We start from the raw sequence: 21,167 nt of genomic DNA, 5'->3' as shown, positions 1-21,167 counted from the left end.
GTGACTCAGGGAAATAATGAGATTTGGTGTCAGTGTCCAGTTTTATCAGCACAGCCCGTCCACCAAGTGTTGACTGTCTGTGGCCACCTCTGTGCCCCAATGGCAGAGTCAATTTGTTGGGTGGAGACTTGACCCGTGAAGCATAAACTCCTTACTAAGGAGGCCATACCTGCTCAGGACTAACATTCAGTCATTTTTGACCCCAGCTCCCCAGAATTCCCTGAGTCCTGCCACGTGCCAGGCTGTACCAGGGGCTAGGAAGACAGGGGTCCAGGGGAACCTCCCTGACCTGGTGAGCTGACCTTTCAGCTAGTGAGATAGACAGTGCGATGCATGACTGGCTGGGTTCTGGATGGGGCAGTGGGCAGTCTCTCTGAAGATGAGAATCTTAACAAATTCCTAACAGAATAGCACAAGCAAGCCAAACCAGCATCTGGAGGGTGGGGACTTTGGGAGACAAGAGAGGCAGGTGCAAAGGTCCTGAGGCAGGAACCCCCCTTGGAGAGTGGCACCGTCAGAGAAGTGACCCAGGGCTCTCCGGACACCACAGCTACCTGCTCACAGGGCTGTTCTGTGGGAGAGGGGGTATAAGGCACCAGAAGCAGAGCAGAACAGAGCAGAGCGGGACCCACAACCGGACCTGGTGCTGGCCAAGGAGCTGCAGGTGCCCACAGGAGCCAGTGCAAACCTGGAGAACGTGGACTCTCCTCTTGACCAGATCCCAGACAGGCAGCCTCCTGGAGCCCCATCCTCCACTCGGCCTCGTTCTTGGGCCCTGCCTTCAGGCTGCCACACCCAGGGGAAGCAGGAAAGCTGCTGAGTCAGTTAGGGGAGAACCCCCGCCCCTAGTCTCTGGAGCAGATCACCATCCCTACCCAATCAATCCCCTCCCCCTATCCTGATCACCCTGGTCCGCCTTTAGCAAGAGCCCCTTCCCCTTGACGGCTGCCCTTCTAATTTCCATCCACTCACACCCTAGTCCTGCTCCTGGGTTGTAACCCCCTCGTCCTGTGACAGGAGCCTGACTCCTCTCCCCGGCTGCAGCAGCCCAGAATGAAGGCTTCCTTACTGTTTGTCAGTGGGATATTTTCTCTAATGGTGACCCCCACCCTGGTCACACCTGACCCCGCAGGATCCCTGGCTCTTCCTGTCCGTCCTGAGACCACAACCAAGAAGGAGGGGGCCGTGCCCTGGACAGGGCCCGCGGCCAGCCGGAGACTCTGGGCACCCGCCTCCAATGAGTTGCAATGCATCCAACGTGATACCGTGGTGCTGACTCCAAGAGGGCACCCCCTCCCCCAGGAGGGCAGCTCAGCCCGACTCCATTAATCTAACGCTCACTCGCATGTCAAAGTGCACGGCAATTTCTTGTAAAAATGATCCGGCTGCTAATTAGGCTGTTTATAACTTGTTTCCCTGGTCGCTAATAATAATTAACATGCAAATTAGCTCGGGGAGGGGAGGCTCTGGGGCCCCTAGTTCATTACCACGTTAATTACTGTTTGCATACTTAAGCATCGCAGATATAAATGGCAGCATTTAGTGTAATGGGCAAGCTGATAATTATACCAACGACATTTTGAAAAGTCATTTCACTGTGTTATTTTTCTGTGTGATTAATGATTCCGTGCCTGGTTGATAAACTTGGTTAGTTGAAACCAATACAGGCTCTGTGCACAAACCAGCCAACAGACTCGGCCCATCAATCTCCCCCATTCCCTGATGGCTAAAAGCTTTGGACGAAGGTAAAAGGCAAAGGATAAAGTTGGGTGGCTTTGGAGAAGAGTGAACTTCCCAAACTTCTTGCTTTTCAGGAGCTGGTTCCTCAGAATCTGCTCTCGCAGCCACAGCAGCTGGTGTCTGGTTAAGGTTGCCGAATTTGGGGAGCTCTGTGACACCAGGCCAGCTGCCTCTCTGGGAGCCGGGCCTGGCCTTGCTCCTTCCTTCCTTCCTGCCCTCCCACCTGTCCGGTAGGTACCTGCTGGGCTGTGGCAACCCTGCCCTCCTGGAGCCAACATTCCAACAACAAAATCCAATCACAGATAAGTGGACAGTGCTGGGCAGTGAAGCAGGCAAGGGAACAGAGGGGAACAGGGAGTCACTTCAGATGAAGTGAGTCAGAGAAGGAAGTGAGGGGAGTGCAAAGGCCCTGGGGCAGGAACAGACTTGTGGAGAGGGAGAGGGGTACGGGGAGGTGGGGGGAGGGCGGGCAGGCACAACAAGGGGACCAGTATGTCTTGGCTGAATTACAAGGGTACTGGGCAGGGCAGGTCCCACAGGCAGGAGGTGTGGGTTTAGGGGAGCCCCAGAAGTCTCCCTGATAAAAAAGGGGCCCCATCCCCAAAAGCCTAGGACCTCGACATCACACACCTGCTCCTTCCTAAACACAAGCTTCACCCACTCTAGTGCCCGGAAGGCAGAGGTGGCCTTGGCAAGTTGCAGCCACTGTAATTGAGATTAAGAGACAGGTGGGCAGTGGATAAGGGGATGCGCCTCCCCCACTGCATTATTGATGAAGAATGATGCACATGACAGGTGTGTCCCCTGTGCCAGTCTGAGGGCTGCTGGGCCTTTGGGAAGCTCAGGATGAGGCCAGTTGAGGGAGGGGTCCAGGCCGGTGGGTCTCCCCCTTCCCCAGGCTCTGGGCTCAAGACTCCAGAGGCGTGCTCTGCCTACAGTTCCTGCCCACGGGTAGCAGGGATGAGAAGCTGAAATTTCATCTGGTGACAACCAGACTCTCACTTACCCTGGTCCCCGGGATCCTGCTGGTGTTCCCCACCATGTTCTCCACCAGTGCACTTATGTACTTGGCCGCTACTCCACAGGTAAGCCTCTCGGGGCTGACGGAGGGGCTATAAAGAGGGGTGACGGTGCCCTGAACCTTGGCAGCTAGGGGGCTTTGGGTGGCTTACACACCCTGGGAGACCACCCTGGAGAGTCCAGGATGCTGGGGACCACTGAGCCCAGAGAGATGACTAGATCTGCTCCTAGGGAGAGAGGCAGTCACCCCAAGAACCCACAGTCACTTTTGGGGGTGTTGGGAGTAGTCACAGGCTGTTGCTAAGAGCTGTACTTTCTAACTGAGGTTGGCAGAGCCCCCAGGAGCCTGCCTTCCCAGCTGGTGCCTGGGGAGGAAGGGGCAGGTGTGAGGGAGTCAGTAGGTTAGAGGTCCCCAGGGTTGCTCCCAGGGAGACAGGTGGGGGATGCCTGGCCCTTTCTCCCTAATGGCCAGGGGAGCACAAAACCAGCTTGCCTCCCGGGTTGTGTCAAGGCCCCCGCTTGGAGGCCCAGTGGTGGAGGCAGCCCACAGGCTTCAGGAGGCCCAGGCGTGGAGGCCCAGTCTCCCTGATGGCAGAGGAGGAGCGGCCTCCAACCCGCTGTCCTCCAGGGGTCACAGCGGGGTCTACAGGCAGGGCCACAGTAGGAACAGGACATACCCAGCACCGCCTCGTGATTTCTGGGCCCAGCGCTGGGATCAGGCCTGACCTTGGAGAGGCAGGTGTACAGGCAGGGAATGGACCAGCACCTGCTTCAGTGGAGCTGATGGGTAAACCAATGCCCACCGCCCCCCCTCCCCGCCCAGTTCCTCTTAGAGGAACCCCGGGGGAGGCGCTGCTGAAAATTCAGATTGAGCTCTGGTTGGGCCCAGGGAGCTGCTCCCCAGGCAAGCAACTCCACTGCTCTACGTCTTCCTACTAAAAGAGCCCAGAGCACTCATCACACCCCACCTCACACGAGGTAAAAGTCACACAAATACAAGGTCAGTTGCAAAGCCATCACCACTCAACCACTTTCACCAATTCCTTCTATTTCCAACTTCTCTGCCGTGCCCCTGCTCACACTGTCTGACCACCGTCTGACCACCACTGACCACCCAGTCAGTGGTATGACTAGGATGTACCCAGGAAAGCAACCACATGCACACTGGGACCGAGACGGCGTCGCCCGTGTCCCTCGGGGCAGCTGTCTCATGGCCATCTTGGGGAGCGTAGGGAGCTCTGTAGAGAACTGGGCAGCACCCCTAAACCCGCCCAGGTCTGACCACGTCCCCTGGGGCAGCTGGTGGACAGAGCCCGCGTCCTGTGGTGGGCAGTGATGATGCTGGAAGTTGCGGGCCCAGGGTTGACACCTGCTCCGTTCCTGGCTCTGCGGGGCATCTGCCCAAGAGTGTTCAGTTGGAGCCTCAGCACTTCCATCACAATGACACCCCACGCACCCCCTAAGCCTGCAGAAGAGTCGCACACTCCCCACAAAGATGTGGCCTGGCCTGTCAGGGTTTTGAGGGCCACAGTGGTGCGAAGGACAAGTGCCCAGAATCACCTCCAATTGGACGCCAGTCAGAAACAGTGAGAACCCGCTGATGCAGACAAGAAACGCCTTCCTTTTGAATTCAGTGGTCACACTGGCACCTAAAGCAACACATTTCTGCATACAGGATAACTGCTCCTGGTTCTGCATCCCAAAGGTGCCCTGAGGTTACCTGTATCCAGATGCACTGCTCCCAGGTGGGGACCACCATCACAGCTTCCGGCCCACTGAGATCACTGGGCTCATCTGGCCAGCGCCCTAGGGCCTGCGGGCACCGTGCGCCAGGGCAGAGGCTCGGGGGACCCTTCGGGCTAATGTGATGGGGGATGTCAGGCAGCACTGCGCCTCCATGCCCCAGGCCCTACCCACAGCCCTGCGACAGCCCCGCTCCATTACTGGCTCGCCTAATTAGGGTAATAAAATGAAAGTAATCAAAGTCACAGGAAATCTCTCCATAAGCTGTCACCGCTGGGTCCCCACTCGCTCATTTGGGTGCCATGCCTTTGTGAATATCAAGGAGCTGAAGAGCAGGCCAGGAGCCAGACAGGGGGGGCCAGGCCATGCTGACCACAGCTGCCTGACCCTTGCAGACCTAGAGCCCAGACTCTGCCTCTTCCCCGGGAGCCCCCTATCGGGCTGGGGCGGGAGAGGGGGGCCACTCCCCAGGGACCAGGACCCTGGGGAGGACATCCCTGCCCCACAGCACCCAGTGCCCAAGCGGTCACTCCATCTGGTCCCCTGAGCCCCACAAGGACAGGGATGAGCCTGGCATCTGGGAACCTTGGCATGTTGAGTTAGGAGGGGCCCTCACCCTAAACAGGACCACCCCTCCACCGAGGTGCAGCTTATCCACCTCCCCAGGGGCCCCACCAGGGCAGGGTTCAGCATCTCAGACCCCAGGGCAACAGCCTCAGTCCAGCTCTGCCCTGCCCACCTCTGCTGCCTCCTCCCACCCATCCCCCTCCCTACTGGGAGGGGGTCAACTCCTAAAATATCAGCTGATGCTACCGGCCTTCCTCCACCACAGTCCAAGTGATCCTGGGCCAGCAGGGCATGTCACAGCCCCTTAGGGCCACCTTCTAGGCCTCATCTCAAGGAGGGGACAGGCCCTGTGCCGGGAGGGGTGTGATGGGGGCGGGGGTCTGGTCTGTTTGCTCAGCAGAGAGTAGACGATAGGGAGGGAGACCCACAGGAGCCCAGGTGAACAGGTGACCTGGGGGCCGCTTTCCTAGAAGCACCCTGCAGGAGGGGCGTGGACGATAGAAAGGGGCACTGAAGCAGCAAGGCAGAGTTCTGGGGGTGGCGGGGGCCCCCAGGCCCACCCACCTCCGCGGAGCTCCTTCCCCACCTGTGAGGGAATGGGTCTGGAGGTGCGTCCTAGACTGCGGGCAGCTCCTCCCCAGCGTCCAGACGCCCCCTGCCCTAGCCCAGCCTGGTCTGGGCGGCGGCTAGGGGCCACAGAGGGCGGGGTCCGGGGCGGGGGCGCGCCGGACCGCTGGGGGCGCGGCTGAGCCGCCAGCCCGCCGGGCTGTTGACAGTCTCCAGGGAAACGGACGCGCCCTCTCGACCCCGGCGCTTCTGAGAGCCCAGATCGGCGGACCCTCCGCCGGGGCCGAGTCCACCGCCCTTGCTCCTGTCCGCCCACCAAGTCTGGGTGGCGAGCCTTTTCCTTCCCCGCGCACCCCACACAGCCTCGGAGCACAGGCGAGTGTGAGCGCGTGTGCACGTTGGGAGCCACCTGAGTGTGTGCCGTGTGTGTGCATATGCATGTGAGTGCGTGCGTGTGTGCACACGGGTGTGTGTCTGTGTCTGGGTGTGTGTCAGAGAGCAAACATTAGGTGGGGGGGCTTGTTTGCAGGCACTTGGGAACCAGGAGAGAAATCCCCAGCCACTGAGCCATTCTTCAGGTGGGACGGTTTGGTCGCAGAGAGAGGCCTTCTGCAGGATTGGTCCTGGAACTGACCTCAAGAACTGCCCCCCTCACCAGCATGGCTCCCCACCCCACCCAAGAGTTGGTCATGTGCCCCTCACCACCCTAGCCCTACCTGCACCACCCCCTCCCCCAACCTTGCCCAAGTGTGGGAGGTGGGCAGGGCTGTGGTCCTGAGGCTGGAGGTCAGTGGAAACTCAGAGCCCTGAGAAGGCGTAGGGGATGCCTGTGTGACCCAGATTGGCGGTGGGAGGGCCCACCTTCCTGAGCGGCTCTGTGCTAAGAGGGGCAACAGTTGGAGTGAGGGCCAGAGGTCCCTGACCCCTCAGGTTGCCCGATTCCTCCCCATGTGGATACTCAGAAGTCAGATGTCCATTGAGTGTTGATCACTGAGCAGGGTCATGGCCCCTTCTGCAGAGGAGGAAACTGAGGCCTGGAGGCAAACAGCAACTGGGGGCCTGACCTGGGAGATGTGCCCCAGCCCAGTGGAGATGCCTGCGGGGCAGGCACCCCAGACACCCGTTGGTGGCTGAATTTACCCTGTCTTCATTTGGGGGCTCCACCCTGACCCTGAGGTCTCAGTGGGAAGGGGCAGGGGGCAGCCCTGAAGCAGGATGGGGGGGCCCATAGGCCAGGTGGGCTACCTATGCGCTAACCATACTCCCCTTCCAGGTGCTGTGAGGATGGACATGGGCTCATCGGAGGTGCAGGCGTGATGTCGGCCCAGGAGCTCGTGGCCTGCCTCTGTCGAGAGGGTGACCAGCACTTGGCCCTGGGGGAGACCCCGCTGGCCACCGCCTTCTATCTGGCTGCCTTCAGCTGCCACGCTCCCTCGGCCCTGCGGAGCGTCCGAGCCGCCCTGCCCGAGACCCGAGGGTCATCTGTGGTGGCCACCCTAGAGGCCTGGTGCCGAGGTGACAGCCAGATCCCAGCCATCCACTGGGACGGCATGGCGGTGGTCTCCCTGACAGGGACCCTGGCCTGCGCCTTCCTGGCCACCCTCTGCCCCGACCACCCTCTTGCGGCCCTGCACTCCCTGGCTGGCCTGCTAGCACACGGGCACCATGGGGAAGTGGTGCGGCGCTGTGGGGTCCTGCTGGACGCCCACTCCCAGCAGAGCCTGGAGTTGTGGCTGACCCGTGCCCTGGCCTGGGTCCTGTCCAGAACACAGGTGCACACCGGGGTGGCCGACTACCTCCAGGCCTTCATGGAGAGCGCCGACCGGACCGTGGCCTTCGTTCACACGCATCAGCAGCCCTACCTCCCTGCTCTGGTCAGAGCCCTCCAGGACTACATCTCAGACCATCAGGAGGCTGGGGACAGTGCCAGCCAACAGGTGAACAACTGCCAGGGACTCCTTGCAGCCCTGGACCCTGAGGGCATCTGGAGCATCACCCTGTCACCTGAAGCCCTGCTCCAGCATGGCAGGTATGAGGACTGCCGGGCAGCCTGCAGCCGGGCCCTGGAGGCCACCCCAACGGGTTGCAGACCCCAAGGTAGGCATGCCCTCCACACCCGCCAAGGACTAGGTCAAAAGTTGCTCCTGCTGTCACTTCACTGCATGGTTAAGTCCTGCTTATGGTGGGGGAGGGGGTTGTGCTGGCATTGGGGACACCACAGTGACAAAACAGGCCCCTGACCTTACAGAGCACCAAGAAAAGAAAATTTATGCTTTGAGAAAGCACTGTGCAACTATGCAAGGTGCTGTTCTAGCCTGCTGGTCAGGGAAGGCTTCTTGGAGGAGGCATCATTTGAGCTGAGACTGAAGGATTGGCAGCAGAAACAGGCTGTGAGAAAGAACTTGGGGTGTCCATGCCACTGAATGGATCCAGCATGGCTGGTAGGGGGTAGTGGGTGGGGACAGAGGGCAACAGAAGGCTCTAAAGGCAGTAGCCGTGGCTAAGCCCTCTGGCTGAGGACTTTGGATTTTCTCCTCAGAGCAGCAAGAAGTCATGGAGGTTTTAAACTGGAGTGAGGTACTCTGAGTTGCATTTTTCAAGTCTGTCTGCTATGCACAGAACATGTCCTAGGGGCCAGACTGAGAAGAGAAACTGCCAGAGGCTGGATGCGGTCCAGGTCTGAGTTATCACTGAGACAGAAAAGATAAGACTGGCCGGATGTAGTGACGGCAGGGGCCAGGAGGTGGGGGGCGGTGCGCAACAGGGAAGGATCTCTAAGAGTTCACCTTCAGCAGCTGGATGGCAGAGGACAGAGAAGAGAGGACAGGAAAGGGGGCCTCAGGGGATGGAGACATCCCCAGTTTGAGATGTTGCTCCTGCCCGGAAGTAGTGGGGCCGTGGTTGGGAGCACCCAGGAGCCACACACCAGCCTGCCACCCCACTCCCAACTCCCTGCCACCCGCTGGCCTCCCTGTGCACATGTGGGGGTGGTGGTCGCACCCATTTCTGAAGGTTACTGGGCAGATTCAGTGAAATTGTGTATCAAACCCTGAAAATGGTGTCACCACTAAGTGCTCTCCAATCACCCACTAAGTTCTTCCAAAATGTTCCTAGAGTCCATCAATTGGATGTGTAGTTAGGCAGCTGGACACATGAGCCTTGAGATCCCGGGGTCATGGTCTCAAAGTGTTTGGGGATCATCCACACAAGGAAGAGATTGATGGCCATGGTCCAGATCGGGAGAGCCCCCAGGACGGAGTGGGGCAGCTGGACACCTAGAGGCAGGGGCCAGGAGCTGCCACTCAGTGAGCGGACCCATTGCTCAGGTATGAGAAGCATGTGCCCACGGCACTGCACAGCACCGCTGGAAGCTGGGTGCAGGATATCCACTCCACCGATGGGGCCACCAGGGGCACACGGAGTGTTCACAGAGGCTGGAATTTGGCCCTCATGTGCTCCTAACTATCCACCACACTGCTCCCCACAAAAGAGGACCCAGCAAAGGAGACAGGAGGACAAGAAGAAGGAGGGAACTCGGGAGCCGACAGGGTAATGACACCTGCGTTTATGAGATAAAGATCTGCCTCTGCCAAATCCATGCAGAGAGGGCGGGGCATGTCTGTCCAGTGTGCCTGCAAGGCTCCTGGTGATGCCAAAGTGAGCGGGAACCAGACAGAACTGAAAAGTGAGCAGATTTCTTTCTAGGAATATGCCAGAGCAGACACCCTGCAGTCCTCCTACTATCAATGACCTAAAAATGCTCAACAGAGTCACAACAGAATCCTGAGTAGGAGGCCCTTGGTGCCCAAAGCACAGACACACAGAGGCCTGTGAGCTGGGGTCGTTCAGCAGCTCCCGGGTGAGGGGCAGGTCTGTCACTTTAATGGCCAGTAGAGCCCCTGCAGGTGCCTCAGTGGGCACCTGAGGCATTGCCTCTTCTGCAATGCAGAAGATTCACGTTCGATCCCTGGGTCAGAAAGATCCCCTGGAGGAGCGCATGGCAACCCACTCAGTATTCTTGGCTGGAGAATTCCATGGACAGAGGAGCCTGGCAGGCTATAGTCCATGGAGTCACAAAGAGTGGGACAGGAGTGAGCGACTAAACAAAGAGGGGTTCAGAGGAACCTCTGATTTATAGCCAGTTGGTCAGAAGAACCAGTGACAACCTGGATGTATTGGGGTTCCCTGGTGGCTCAATCAGTAAAGAATCCGCCTGCAATGCAGAGATCTGGATTCAATCCCTGACTTGGGAAGACCCCCTGAAGAAGGAAATGGCAACCCACTCCAGTATTCTTGCCTGGAAAATCCAATGGACAGAGGAGCCTGGCAGGCTACAGTCTACTGGGTTGCAAACATTTGGACACGACTGAAGCAACTGAACACAAAAAAAAACAGAGCCCCTACAGAAATCCACAGCCTCCAATGGGCTGCAGCCTCGAAGACCATGTTCTGGAAAAACTGCTCCCCACCCCCTAGAGACAGCAGGAAGCTGTCTGTCCTGCCTGCGCTCTGACATGAACAGGAGAACCTTCCCTACAAATCACCACCTTAATTAGGCTAAAATCACTTCCATCACTGGGAGCCACCTTATCACACCTGCACAAGCATGGCTTACTATGTGAATGAATGCATTTTGCTATAACAGACTTTTTACAAATGTAAATTCCTATAACAAATGTATTCTATTCTCAAGGCTACTTATCCAAAGTCACTGGAAACATTGAACAAAGTCTTCCATATTTGGGAATATCCTCAGTCCTTCTTAGTAGATGGAGATACAGGGAAGAGTAGTGCTGGAGAAGACTCTTGAGAGTCCCTTGGACAGCAAGGAGATCAAACCAGTCAATCCTAAAGAAAATCAATCCTGAATATTCGTCAGAAGGACTGATACTGAAGCGGAAGCTCCAATACTACGGCCACCTGATATGAAGAGCTGACTCATTGGAAAAGACCCTGATGCTGGGAAAGATTAAGGGCAGGAAGAGACAGGGGCAACAGAGGATGAGATGGTTGGATGGCATCACCAATTCAATGGACATGAATCTGAGCAAACTCTGGGAGAGAGTGAAAGACAGGAGAGCCTGGCGTGCTACAGTCCATGGGGTCACAAAGAGTTGGACATGGCTTAGCCACTGAACAGCGAAAACAATACAGAGACACTCGATGCATGAGGACAAGACACAGAACAAGAGTCACGTCTCCCAGGGGTCGAAGTTCCCTGACTGCTTATCTTTGAAAAGTCCCCGGCGGCCGTCTCCTGTTTGTTCAAGATTCCTCATTAAGAACTCCTGCGGTAGGTGAGAGACATAGCCATGGTTCACCCAGCATGGAAACAGAGCTGGCTTGGCCTTGAGATTAGCTGGGACCAGCAGAAAACAGTGGAAGTGATGCTGTGTGGTTCTGGAAGCCAGGCTCCATCTCCATCCTCCTGGAACCTCCCCAGTGCCATGCACGGAAGATAACTAGTGAATCACGAGGGCACACACCAGAAGGGAGGCTCAGCCCATGGCCAACACCAAAACCCCAGACATGTGAGTGAAGCCGCCTTACACCTGCCTGCCCAGTCAAGCCACCAGATGGCTTCAGCCACCGAAGTGATCCCCGACAAGACCAACAGAACTGCCAGTTCAGCCCAAATTGAAGAGAATCATGGCAAATAGAAAATAGTTGTTGCTTTAAGTCACTAGGTTTTGTGGCAATTTGTTACACAGCAACAGTGGCTGATACAACTGCATACTGGGTCTTAGCATTGGTTTTTGACGCATCCTTTAACCAAAACTGACTTAAATAATACAGGACTTATAGGGTTATGTTTCCATAATAATATAATTTACAACATTCATTAATGGAAGAAAAAAGAAATTAGGGAATAAATTAGGGGAAAGTATTGTATAATATTTAACATCTCCAAAATTTAAACAACCAGGAATAGGAGAAAACTTACTTAATTGGAAAAGATAAAATCTATCAAAACCTACCAAAATATCACACTTAATGGTGATATTTTAGAACCAAGAATGTGGTGGCTGCCCACTCCCCCATTTATACCTCACTGCACTAGAGATGCTAGCCAATGCAATAAGGGGAAATAATAAGCCTGGAAAGAAAGAGATAAAGCAACCATTATTTCAGACAATATGATTAGCTATGTAGAAACCCCAACAGAAACAACAAAAATGTATTTGATATAGGAGTAGAATTTAACAGGGGAGAAGGCAATGGCACCCCACTCCAGTACTCTTGCCTGGAAAATCCCATGGACAGAGGAACCTGGTAGGCTGCAGTTCATGGGAGTCTATGGGGTCGCTAAGAGTCGGACACGACTGAGCGACTTCACTTTTACTTTTCACTTTCCTGCATTGGAGAAAGAAATGGCAACCCACTCCAGTGTTCTTGCCTGGAGAATCCCAGGGACAGGGCAGCCTGGTGGGCTGCCCCGTCTATGGGGTCACACAGAGTCAGACATGACTGAAGTGACTTAGCAGCAGCAGCAACAGAATTTAACAGGAGATACAAAAAGTATTTATGTTTACAGACACCAACAATGAATAGGAGCTTAATGGTTTTAAAGTACACCTTTTACTGTAGCAAAAGAAAATAATTTATTTCAATGAGTCATAGGACTTTATGGAGAACACTGTAAAAATTTATTAAAAGAGAATAAATAATGCCTCTGTAAGCAGAGAGGTAGCCAATGTCTACTGATAGAAATATTTGATATGATAGAAGAGCAAAGGGCCAATAATAGACAAGACAAAGAAGAAGGAGTAAGAACAGAAAGAGAAGGGGAGTGGGGAGAGGAGAAGATGGAGAAGAAGACAGTGGTATAGGATTTTCTCTACCAGTTAATACAAAGCTATATGGCTGCAGTCCATGGGGTTGCGAAGAGTCGGACACGACTGAGCAACTTCACTTTCGCTTTTCACTTTTATGCGTTGGAGAAGGAAATGGCAACCCACTCCAGTGTTCTTGCTTGGAGAATCCCAGGGATGGGGAGCCTGGTGGGCTGCCATCTATGGGGTCGCACAGAGTCAGACACGACTGAAGTGACTTAGCAGCAGCATACTAATTAATACAGAAAGATATTGACTTAAGAAATAGATGAACTAATAAAACAAATTAGAGAGGCCAGAAACAGACCTATAATTATCTGGAACTTAATATATGAGAGTGAGCATTGCAAAGCTACAGGGGAAAAAAAAGAGGACCATGATTTAATGCATAGTACTGATTCTCTACCTCAAACCATGCCAAAAAAAGTAAATTCCAGGTGAATTATGTTAACAGCTGAGCTTTACATTTTCTAAAAGAAAATATGAGAGACTATCTTAAGGTTCTGTGTATAGCTAGGCTTCTTAAGATGCAAAAGTAATGGAAACAATAAAGAAAAATTTGATACATTTGATTGAATTGAAATTTTTAAACTTCTATTTTGCCCATAATTGTAGAAAATGAGAGGACAATCCACAACAGAGAGAAAATATTTGCAAAATATTCAGGGATAAAAGATGAGTACCCAGAGTATTTGAAGAATTCCTACATATCCATAAGGGAGAAAAAATCAGTATAAGAACTGGCAAATGCATTTCCCAAAAGAGAAAACACAGATGGCTAATAAACATGTGGAAAATATTCAACATCATAGTAATGATACAAATGCAAATTAAAACAATGAGATACCACTTTCTCTACCCACCAGATTGGCAGGAAAGTATTTTTAAATAAATGAGTCTCACCAGCAATCAGGAAAATGAAAATTAAAACAACAGTGGTAACATTATAGCATGTTATATCCCCTCACCACCAGATTGTCAAAATTTTTTAATCTAACAATAAAAGATTCTGGATTTCAATAATGTTGAACTGGCTGGACTTCACTTTTCACTTTCATGCATTGGAGAAGGAAATGGCAACCCACTCCAGTGTTCTTGCCTGGAGAATCCCAGGGACAGGGAAGCCTTGTGGGCTGCCGTCTATGGGGTCTTACAGAGTCGGACACAACTGAAGTGACTTAGCAGCGGCAGCAGCAGCTGGACTAAACTGTGTCCCACAGATAACTATAAAATTGGGGCAAAATATAAAGTGAAAATATTTGGCAGTTGAACAGTGACCAAATGCAGGCAGAAACCAGAGACTGACCCTAAAAGATGAAGACTACAGAAGGTGAGATTTGTAGTTTTGCAGCTTTTTGACTCCTCAATCCACGTAGGACAGAAAGTTGCCATTTTACTCATTTGAGATGTCATATGACAGAAACTAGGGATGAAAAAAGTAGTTGCAAAGTTAGAGGGGAAATCCTAAAAAGGAGAGAGCCACATTCAGGGAGGAAAAGAGATAAGACCCCAAATCCATGTATTGCTGTCCTTCATTGTTCAGTCACTAAGTCATGACCCCATGGACTACAGCACACCAGGCTTCCCTGTCCATCACCAACTCCAAGAACTTGCTCAAACTCATGTCCACCCAGTCAGTGATGCCATCCAACCACCTCATCCTCTGTCGTCCCCTTCTCCTCTTGCCTTCAATCTTTCCCAGCATCAGGGTCTTTTCCAGTGAGTCAGCTCTTCGCATCAGGTGACCAAAGTATTGGAGTTTCAGCTTCAGCATCAGTCCTTCCAATGAATATTTAGGGTTGATTTCCTTTAAGAATGACTGGTTTGGTCTTCTTGAAAGGAGATTAAACCTGTATATTAAACCCACTTAAATGCTTGGCTGTCCACTGACCTGCACACACAGGAGAGACTGGGTGGCCTGAAAAAGTAACAGCTGGAAGCTGCAAGAACTAAATGGGATTTTCAGCTGCTGCCCACTTGAGAAGACAGTATTTGGAGTTTGATCCTAGCCAGTTTCAGTTCAGTTCAGTCACTCAGTCATGTCCGACTCTTTGAAACTCCGTGGACCACAGCACGCCAGGCCTCCCTGTCCATCACCAACTCCCGGAGTCTACTCAAACTCATCTTCCATTGAGATGGTGATGCCATCCAACTGTCTCATCCTCTGTCATCCCCTTCTCCTCCTGCCTTCAATCTTTCCCAGCATCAGGGTTTTTTCAAATGAGTCAGCTCTTCACATCAGGTACCCAAAGTATTGGAGTTTCAGCTTCAACATCAGTCCTTCCAATGAACACTCATTGCCTGCTAAAACAAAATTCAATTCTCTTCAAAGAAACATAACTGAACCCAGAGTCTCTACAAAAAATCAACCAGATGTCTAGTATACAATTTTTTAAATTACTAAACATGCAAAGAAACAAAAGTAAAAGGTGAGCCAGAGTCAGGAGATAAAGAAGTCAACAGAAATTGACTCCGGGGTTCCCTGGTGGCTCAGTGGCAAAGAACCCACCTGCCAATGCAGGAGACACAGGTTCAATCCCTGATCCGGGAAGATCCCACATGCTTCAGAGCAACTAAGCCCATGTGCCACAACTACTGAGCCTGTGTTCTAGAGGCCAGGAACTGTCGGAGGGGCTCCCAGCCTCCTGACAGCCCTCATCCTCTTCATGCCGTGTCCTTGGCCACTGAGAGACTCCAGGGGCTTGGCATGAGATGGTTCAGAGGGTCCTCCACTGGAGGGTTGGAGTCTACAGGTGGCTCCCCTGGAGGACATGGCCCAACAGACAGACCAACGCCTCTGTTCTCTCCCCAGGTGAGCGTCTGGCCACCCTGTTGGTCACCCGCGCTGCAGCGACCTTTTTCCTAGACAGCGGGGCCCAAGACCTGCTTCAGGACCTGCACCGGGCCTTCCGCGAGAGCCCCTCGGGGGCTCGGAGGCAGTTCGAGGCCGTGCTCTCCGCCGGGGACCGGGAGCGCTTGCACGCCCAAGTGCAGGAGGCTGCGGACCTGGGCTTCTCCCACTTCCAGGAGACCGTGCGGAGTCGCCCCGAGCTCCGCGAGGACTCTGGCCGTGAGCTGCTGGTTCCGGTGACCCGCGCGCTCCGGGTCCTGTGTCGAGTCGCCCCGCCCGGGGCGCGCCCGGCACTGGGCGCCCGACTGGCCGAGTGCCTGCTGCTGGCAGGGGACGCGGCGGGCGCCCGCGCGCTGTGCGAGCGCTTGCTGCGGCCCTCGTGCACCGGGGACCGTGCCGGGGACCGCGCGCCCCTGATGGCGCTGCGCGGCTTCTGCGCGCTACACTCTGGCGATTCAGGGAGCGCCCAGGAGGACTTCCAGGCGGTGGTGGAGCTAGGACCGCCGCACCTGAGCGGCTGCGTGCGTGCCCTGTGCGGCCGCGGGCTGCTGCGAGTGCTGGCGGGCAGCGCCTTCCTGGGTGCACTGGACTATGTTACCGCCTGCCGCCTAGGCCCCGAGGAAACTCTGCTCGTCACCAAGACCTACGTGCCCTGGAACCAACGGGGGCTGCTGCTGACCGTGCTGCGCGAGGAGGGCCGCAAGATGCTGCAGGGGAGGCCAGAGCCACGACCCAAGAGCTGGCGGGGCCGCCGGACTAAGGCCGCGGAGACAGACAGCCCCGCTGTGCAGGAAGGGTAAACACTAGCCCCGCACACCCACCTGGGGCTGCTGCTTCATTCTGGTCTGCTCCAAGGTAGTCGGGGTGTGTGCAGTACTAATTTATAGATGAGCAAACCGAGGCAGGGAGTTGCTGGGTGATTTCCCTAAGGCACTGGTCGGGGGTTTAGTCCTGGGGCCCAGATCTGGGATCCTTGGTCCCAAAGGGCAGATACATTATGCACTTAGAAAATCAGAAACTCAAAAATGGAAATGAAAAAAACAGAACTTACCCAGCATCCCACTGTTTGCATTCCCTTGTTTCTCTTTGTCCATATAAAATAGAGTTCACAAAACTGAATTTGTGCTCAATATGCAAATATAACCCACGTTTTTACTCACTGGATCATGAACATTTCTTCTGCTGTTACTTACCTTTCTCAGACAGCCTGGTAGCTCATCCTGTGAACATCCCATCAGGGCTTCGGGTATTCCCAGCTCCTCTGCTCTTAGTTATAATGCTACCCAGGTAACATCCAGTCTTGGACTAGTCTGCCCTAAAGATTCAACAGAAGCTGAGCTCTGGGGTCAGAGGGCGCAGCTCCCTATGAGGCCCTTGACCTTGGAGCTGTCCACCTGCCAATCAGGCCACACGCTCCAGCCCTGATGCTCCTTCTGCAAATTTTTTCAGCAGCCCAGTAGGTAAACCTGCAGATGTTTTGATTGGCATTTCTCTGGTTGCTGGGAGGTGGTGAGAAGGTGTTTTAGCAAAACTAACAACACTGAGCTGGGGGGCCCCTGGTGTGTTTGATGTCAGCATCCTCATCCCTACACCACACACACACACACACACACACTGGCTTCCTCAGCCCCATTTCCTTCATTTGCATCACTCTGATTTGCTGGTGCAGAGGAATTTTCTTGTAGGAGATTTGGGGCCCTTTATATCTGTTCTCTTGGGAACCCTCAATTCCAGGCTCCAGCTGTGTCCCAGTAGGAGCTCAAGCTCATTCCCAAGAGGGCCCCGGGGTCATTCCAAGTGCCACCTGTGCGTTATCTAGCTCTGCAGACCACACACCTGAGCCCTGCAAGGCCAACACTGTTACCTTTTTTGCAGAAAAGAAAACTAGGGCAGAGTGGGCTGGGGGTCAGCATACAGCCTCACTTCCTCATCTGTGCAATGCCTGCCCCATAGGCCGGGAGAGGGTCAGAAAGGGCAGCTCCGGGCTCTGCGGCCAGTGAGCAGGCACCCTCCAGCAGAAACCTGGTCTCTGAGATGCAGCAGGAAGGGAGCTGCCTGGACAAGGTGCAGGAAGTAGGATTTGCCTGCAGCCCACCTCCTGGGCAGATGGAAGGGGTTTAGGGAAGGGTCAGCTCTCCCCCAGCTGCTCTCTCCACAGGGATGCCCACGGCGTGCACCAGCTGGCCACGCTCCTGATGGAACTGGACACGGAGGATGAGTCTTCACGCCTCCTGGCAGCTGACGCCTTGTATCGCCTGGGCCGCCTGGACGACGCCCACAAGGCCCTGCTGGCGGCCCTCTCCCGGAGGCCTCAGGCGGCCCCTGTGTTGGCGCGGCTGGCCCTGCTGCAGCTCCGGAGGGGATTCTCCTACGATGCCAACCAGGTGAGAGGGCCCCAGCAGGCCACAGCAGGGCAGCTTGACACAGGGCACAGTGCTGTGGAGGGCACCAGGCCCCCACTGGCCCCTCGTTCAACACCCTGCACCCAGACTTGTCCCAGCCCCAACTTGTCTCAGCCCCAGTTCTGCCACCTCCAGCAGGTCCTCACCTCTCTGACCCTCAGTCTCCTCAACTGTACCCTGGCCTTTCAGGTTCTCATGAGAATTAGCTGCAGCAGGTACCCCAGGACCCAGCCGACCTCCATCATGCAGTAGCACTCTGTATTTGCTTTTGTTGTTATGAAGAAAAAGCCATGAGCTGAGTGTCAGCGGAGCTTAGTCCCAAATCTCCCAAGTAAACTAGGCTTGCTGGTACCCTGTCCCAGGGTGCAGGAGCCCCCAGACTCTCCAGCCCTGCTCTCCTCCCTCAAAGACCACTCTGCTCCCAGGAGCGGTGTGACTTCGCCTCCCTCAGGTCCTGTGAGGGCAGAAGATCATGTTCCCAGGGAAGAGATGTCAGACTTTGGGGCAGTGCTGTGGAACCTGTCAGCCTCCTTCTTCTGCTCTGGCCTGTTTTGGGCTCTGGTCGCCCTGAGTTGGGTCATAAGGGTGGGAGGGAAGGATGCTCTGGTCCTGCCTGTCCTGCTCTGGGACCGACGTCCACACATGTGCAGCGGGCAGGGGCAGCATCGGGTGAGTCTCTGTGAAGTTACGTCCCGCCCCCTCCCTACTCACTCAGCCCAGAGCAGGGACAGGTCCCAGGGTCCCTCCTGGTGCCTTCTGAAGGACTCCCCGGGCCTCTGTCACTTTATTAGTTTGAAAGCCCGCTTTCCCTGAACTTCTCAGGCCTGCCGTGCGCAGGTCCGTAAGGCCAGAGCTCTGCCTGCCGGTAATGGAGGAGGAGGCGCGGCTCAAAGAGGCTAAGACCACCACCACCACCACCACCCGCCCAGCCCGAAGTCCCTCCCCCGAGAGCCACGCCCCCATGAGCCACACCTTTGCCTGCCACGCCCCTGCAAGCCACCTCCCTGAGCCACTCCCCTACGCGGAGGATAGGGGTGTAGCTGTCTGGGCGGGCCTCAGACAGGACCCAATGGTGACACCCTTTCCCTTGCAGCTGGTGAAGAAGGTGGTCCAGTCCGGGGACACGGCCTGCCTCCAGTCCACCCTGGCCGTTTTCTGTCACGAGGACCGGCAGCTGCTCTGGGGCCACTGCCACGCGAGGGCCCTGGCCATCCTGCGGGCACGACCGGGAGGGGCCGAGGGCGGGGCCCACACCAGGGAGGCCATCGCCTACCTCTCTCTGGCCATCTTTGCCTCAGGTAAGAGCCTCCCAGCCCCCTCCTCCCACCCCCATCCTGCCAGGTACCTGGGGCTAAGGGGAGCCTGTGCCATGTGGAGAAGGGGTGTTGTCAGGCACCAGCGGTCTGAGCACATGCTTGGTTCACAGGTGTTTCATGACTCCTGGTCACCTTCATGCTAAGGCCTAGGAGAAGGCCCAGCCAGCTGGGGCCTGAGCTGGGACCCTCCCCTGTATCCTGGGCTCCATACCACACATCCAGGCCCTGAGGGTAGGGGGACCAGGCTGGCACTTTCACTCCTGCAGCCATTCCATGACCAGCTGCTCGGATCCTTCCCCGCCTTGTACCTCCCCTCATCTCACCTCAGATGCAGCTGCAGTGCCCCTTCTTCTAGGAAGCCTCCTCTGACTATCCACCAACTCTCCCAGACACCACCTATCTGGGTTGGGCTCCCAGAGCCAGGCTGTGTTCCACAGCCAGGGCCCCCAGGCCAATCCAGACTGCTCCCCAGAGTGTCTTGGTGCACAGCAGTCTGTGAGCTCCCCAGGTGACCCCAGAGCTGGTGCACCCCTTCCCCCAACCCTTTGGGCACCAGGGTGGGTGCAGAAACTGCTGGGTGAGGCCAGACACGCTGAACCTGGCAGTGCCCGGCAGAGGTCACATCCTGACGCCATGCCCCCTTCCTTCAGGAAATCAGGCCACTGAGTCCCTGCTTGCCCGAGCCCGCTGTTATGGCTTCCTGGGCCAGAAGAAGACGGCCATGTTCGACTTCACCTCGGTGCTGAGGACTGAGCCGGGGAACGCACAGGCGCTGTGCGGCCGGGCACTCCTGCACCTGGCCTTGGATGAGCAGAAGGTACCGGCCCCACGCTCCCCACTTGGGACAGGGCAGTTGGTGGTGCTCAGGAGAGGTGCTGCCCTCCTTCTCAGCCCCCCAGGAGAGAGGACGCAGGGCCAGGCATCGAGTGTGACATGTGCGTCAAAGCCCCGCCCACTCTGGGGCTCACGGAGCCTCACCATCACATCCCTGGTTTCAGGTGGCCTGTTGCTCTCATCTGAAGAGTCCCTGTGCTCCCAGCATCCATCAGTGTGGATAGATACGCAAAGCCTCGGACTTACTGGGGGACCCCACCTTAGAGTAAAGACACCTTGGCTGCCTCTTGGGTGCCACCCTCAGCTGTTTATACAGGACCTGTGGTTTCGAGTGGTTGGCATGCAGGGGCAGGGGTGAGAGGTAGTCCATTGCCAGGCCCAGGGCAGGTACTTTCCACAGAGAAGCTGTGTTCAGAGGCAGCCACAGCCAAACAGCCCTGGACAAGGGCACTTTGCAGCCAAGAGTGATGTCATAGGTGAGAAACTGAAACCAACTGTCTGCTCTGATGCTTCGCTGGGTCAAAATACAGCCCAGAGGTAACCAGCCGGCCAGGTTTCTGAATTCCTTAAGGACTGGAGTCCCGGAAGACAAGGAAAAGTGATCCATCCAAGATACCACTGGAATGAGAGCATCTGCAGATGGTGCTTCTGCCTGCCAGGGTATTGCGTTTCCCCCAAGGCCACTGGCACCTGGTGTCTGTTCCAGCCTGGGCACGCACATGTGGCTGGGAACCCAGCCCTCTGCAGGGCCCTTCTTGTGCTGGGAAAGCACCTGTGTTCTCAGAGACGGGATTCAGCCAGGAGGCAGACCCCTGGAACCACGCCCCTGGGTGCTCTCGGCATGCCAGCAGCTCCTCTGAGAGGTGCCTCAGAAACATCTCTAAGCAGAGGCTACCCCCACTTTGTCCCCTCCCCCCGAACTTCCTCCTCCTGGAGATGGGATGAGCCCAAGTACCCACAAGCCCTCCAGCCTTTCACTAAGAGAAAAGCTCTGAGTCAGCCTGCGAGGGTCCAGAATCCAGAACCCTTCTCCCCCACCTCTAACTTTCTGACCAAATCCTGAAACATCTCTGAGCTTTGTTTCAACATCAGTAAAATGGGGGCGGGGAGTGCTTGTTCAAGGTCATCAGATCCTCAGCCTTGAGGTGGAAGTGCTTATTCAAGGCTGTCAGATACTCAGCCTGGTGCGAGCGAGTGTGCTCAGCCATGTCCGACTCTTTGAGACCGTATGGACTGTAGTCTGCCAGATTCCTCTGTTCATGGAATTTTCCTAGCAAGAATACTGGAGTGGGTT

General features: G+C 55.4%; 1 protein-coding gene across 1 annotated transcript in view; it reads left to right on the top strand.

The window, feature by feature from the left end:
• The first annotated feature begins 6,665 nt into the window (after positions 1–6,665).
• TTC34 (tetratricopeptide repeat domain 34) overlaps positions 6,666–21,167 on the top strand; it is a 28,231-nt gene continuing 13,729 nt past the window's right edge. Inside the window, exons 1-5 of the mRNA XM_006044641.4 lie at positions 6,666–7,734; positions 15,283–16,117; positions 17,480–17,705; positions 18,817–19,021; positions 19,690–19,856. Of these exons, the coding sequence (XP_006044703.4) occupies positions 6,954–7,734; positions 15,283–16,117; positions 17,480–17,705; positions 18,817–19,021; positions 19,690–19,856 (2,214 nt within the window). The 5' untranslated portion in view covers positions 6,666–6,953. The remainder of the gene's footprint in view (positions 7,735–15,282; positions 16,118–17,479; positions 17,706–18,816; positions 19,022–19,689; positions 19,857–21,167) is intronic.

The sequence above is a fragment of the Bubalus bubalis genome, chromosome 5 (genome assembly GCF_019923935.1).
Source record: "Bubalus bubalis isolate 160015118507 breed Murrah chromosome 5, NDDB_SH_1, whole genome shotgun sequence".
In the NCBI taxonomy this organism is placed as follows: domain Eukaryota; kingdom Metazoa; phylum Chordata; class Mammalia; order Artiodactyla; family Bovidae; genus Bubalus; species Bubalus bubalis.
Note: the sequence above shows the minus strand (reverse complement) of the source record. Positions and strands in the feature narration are given on the sequence as shown.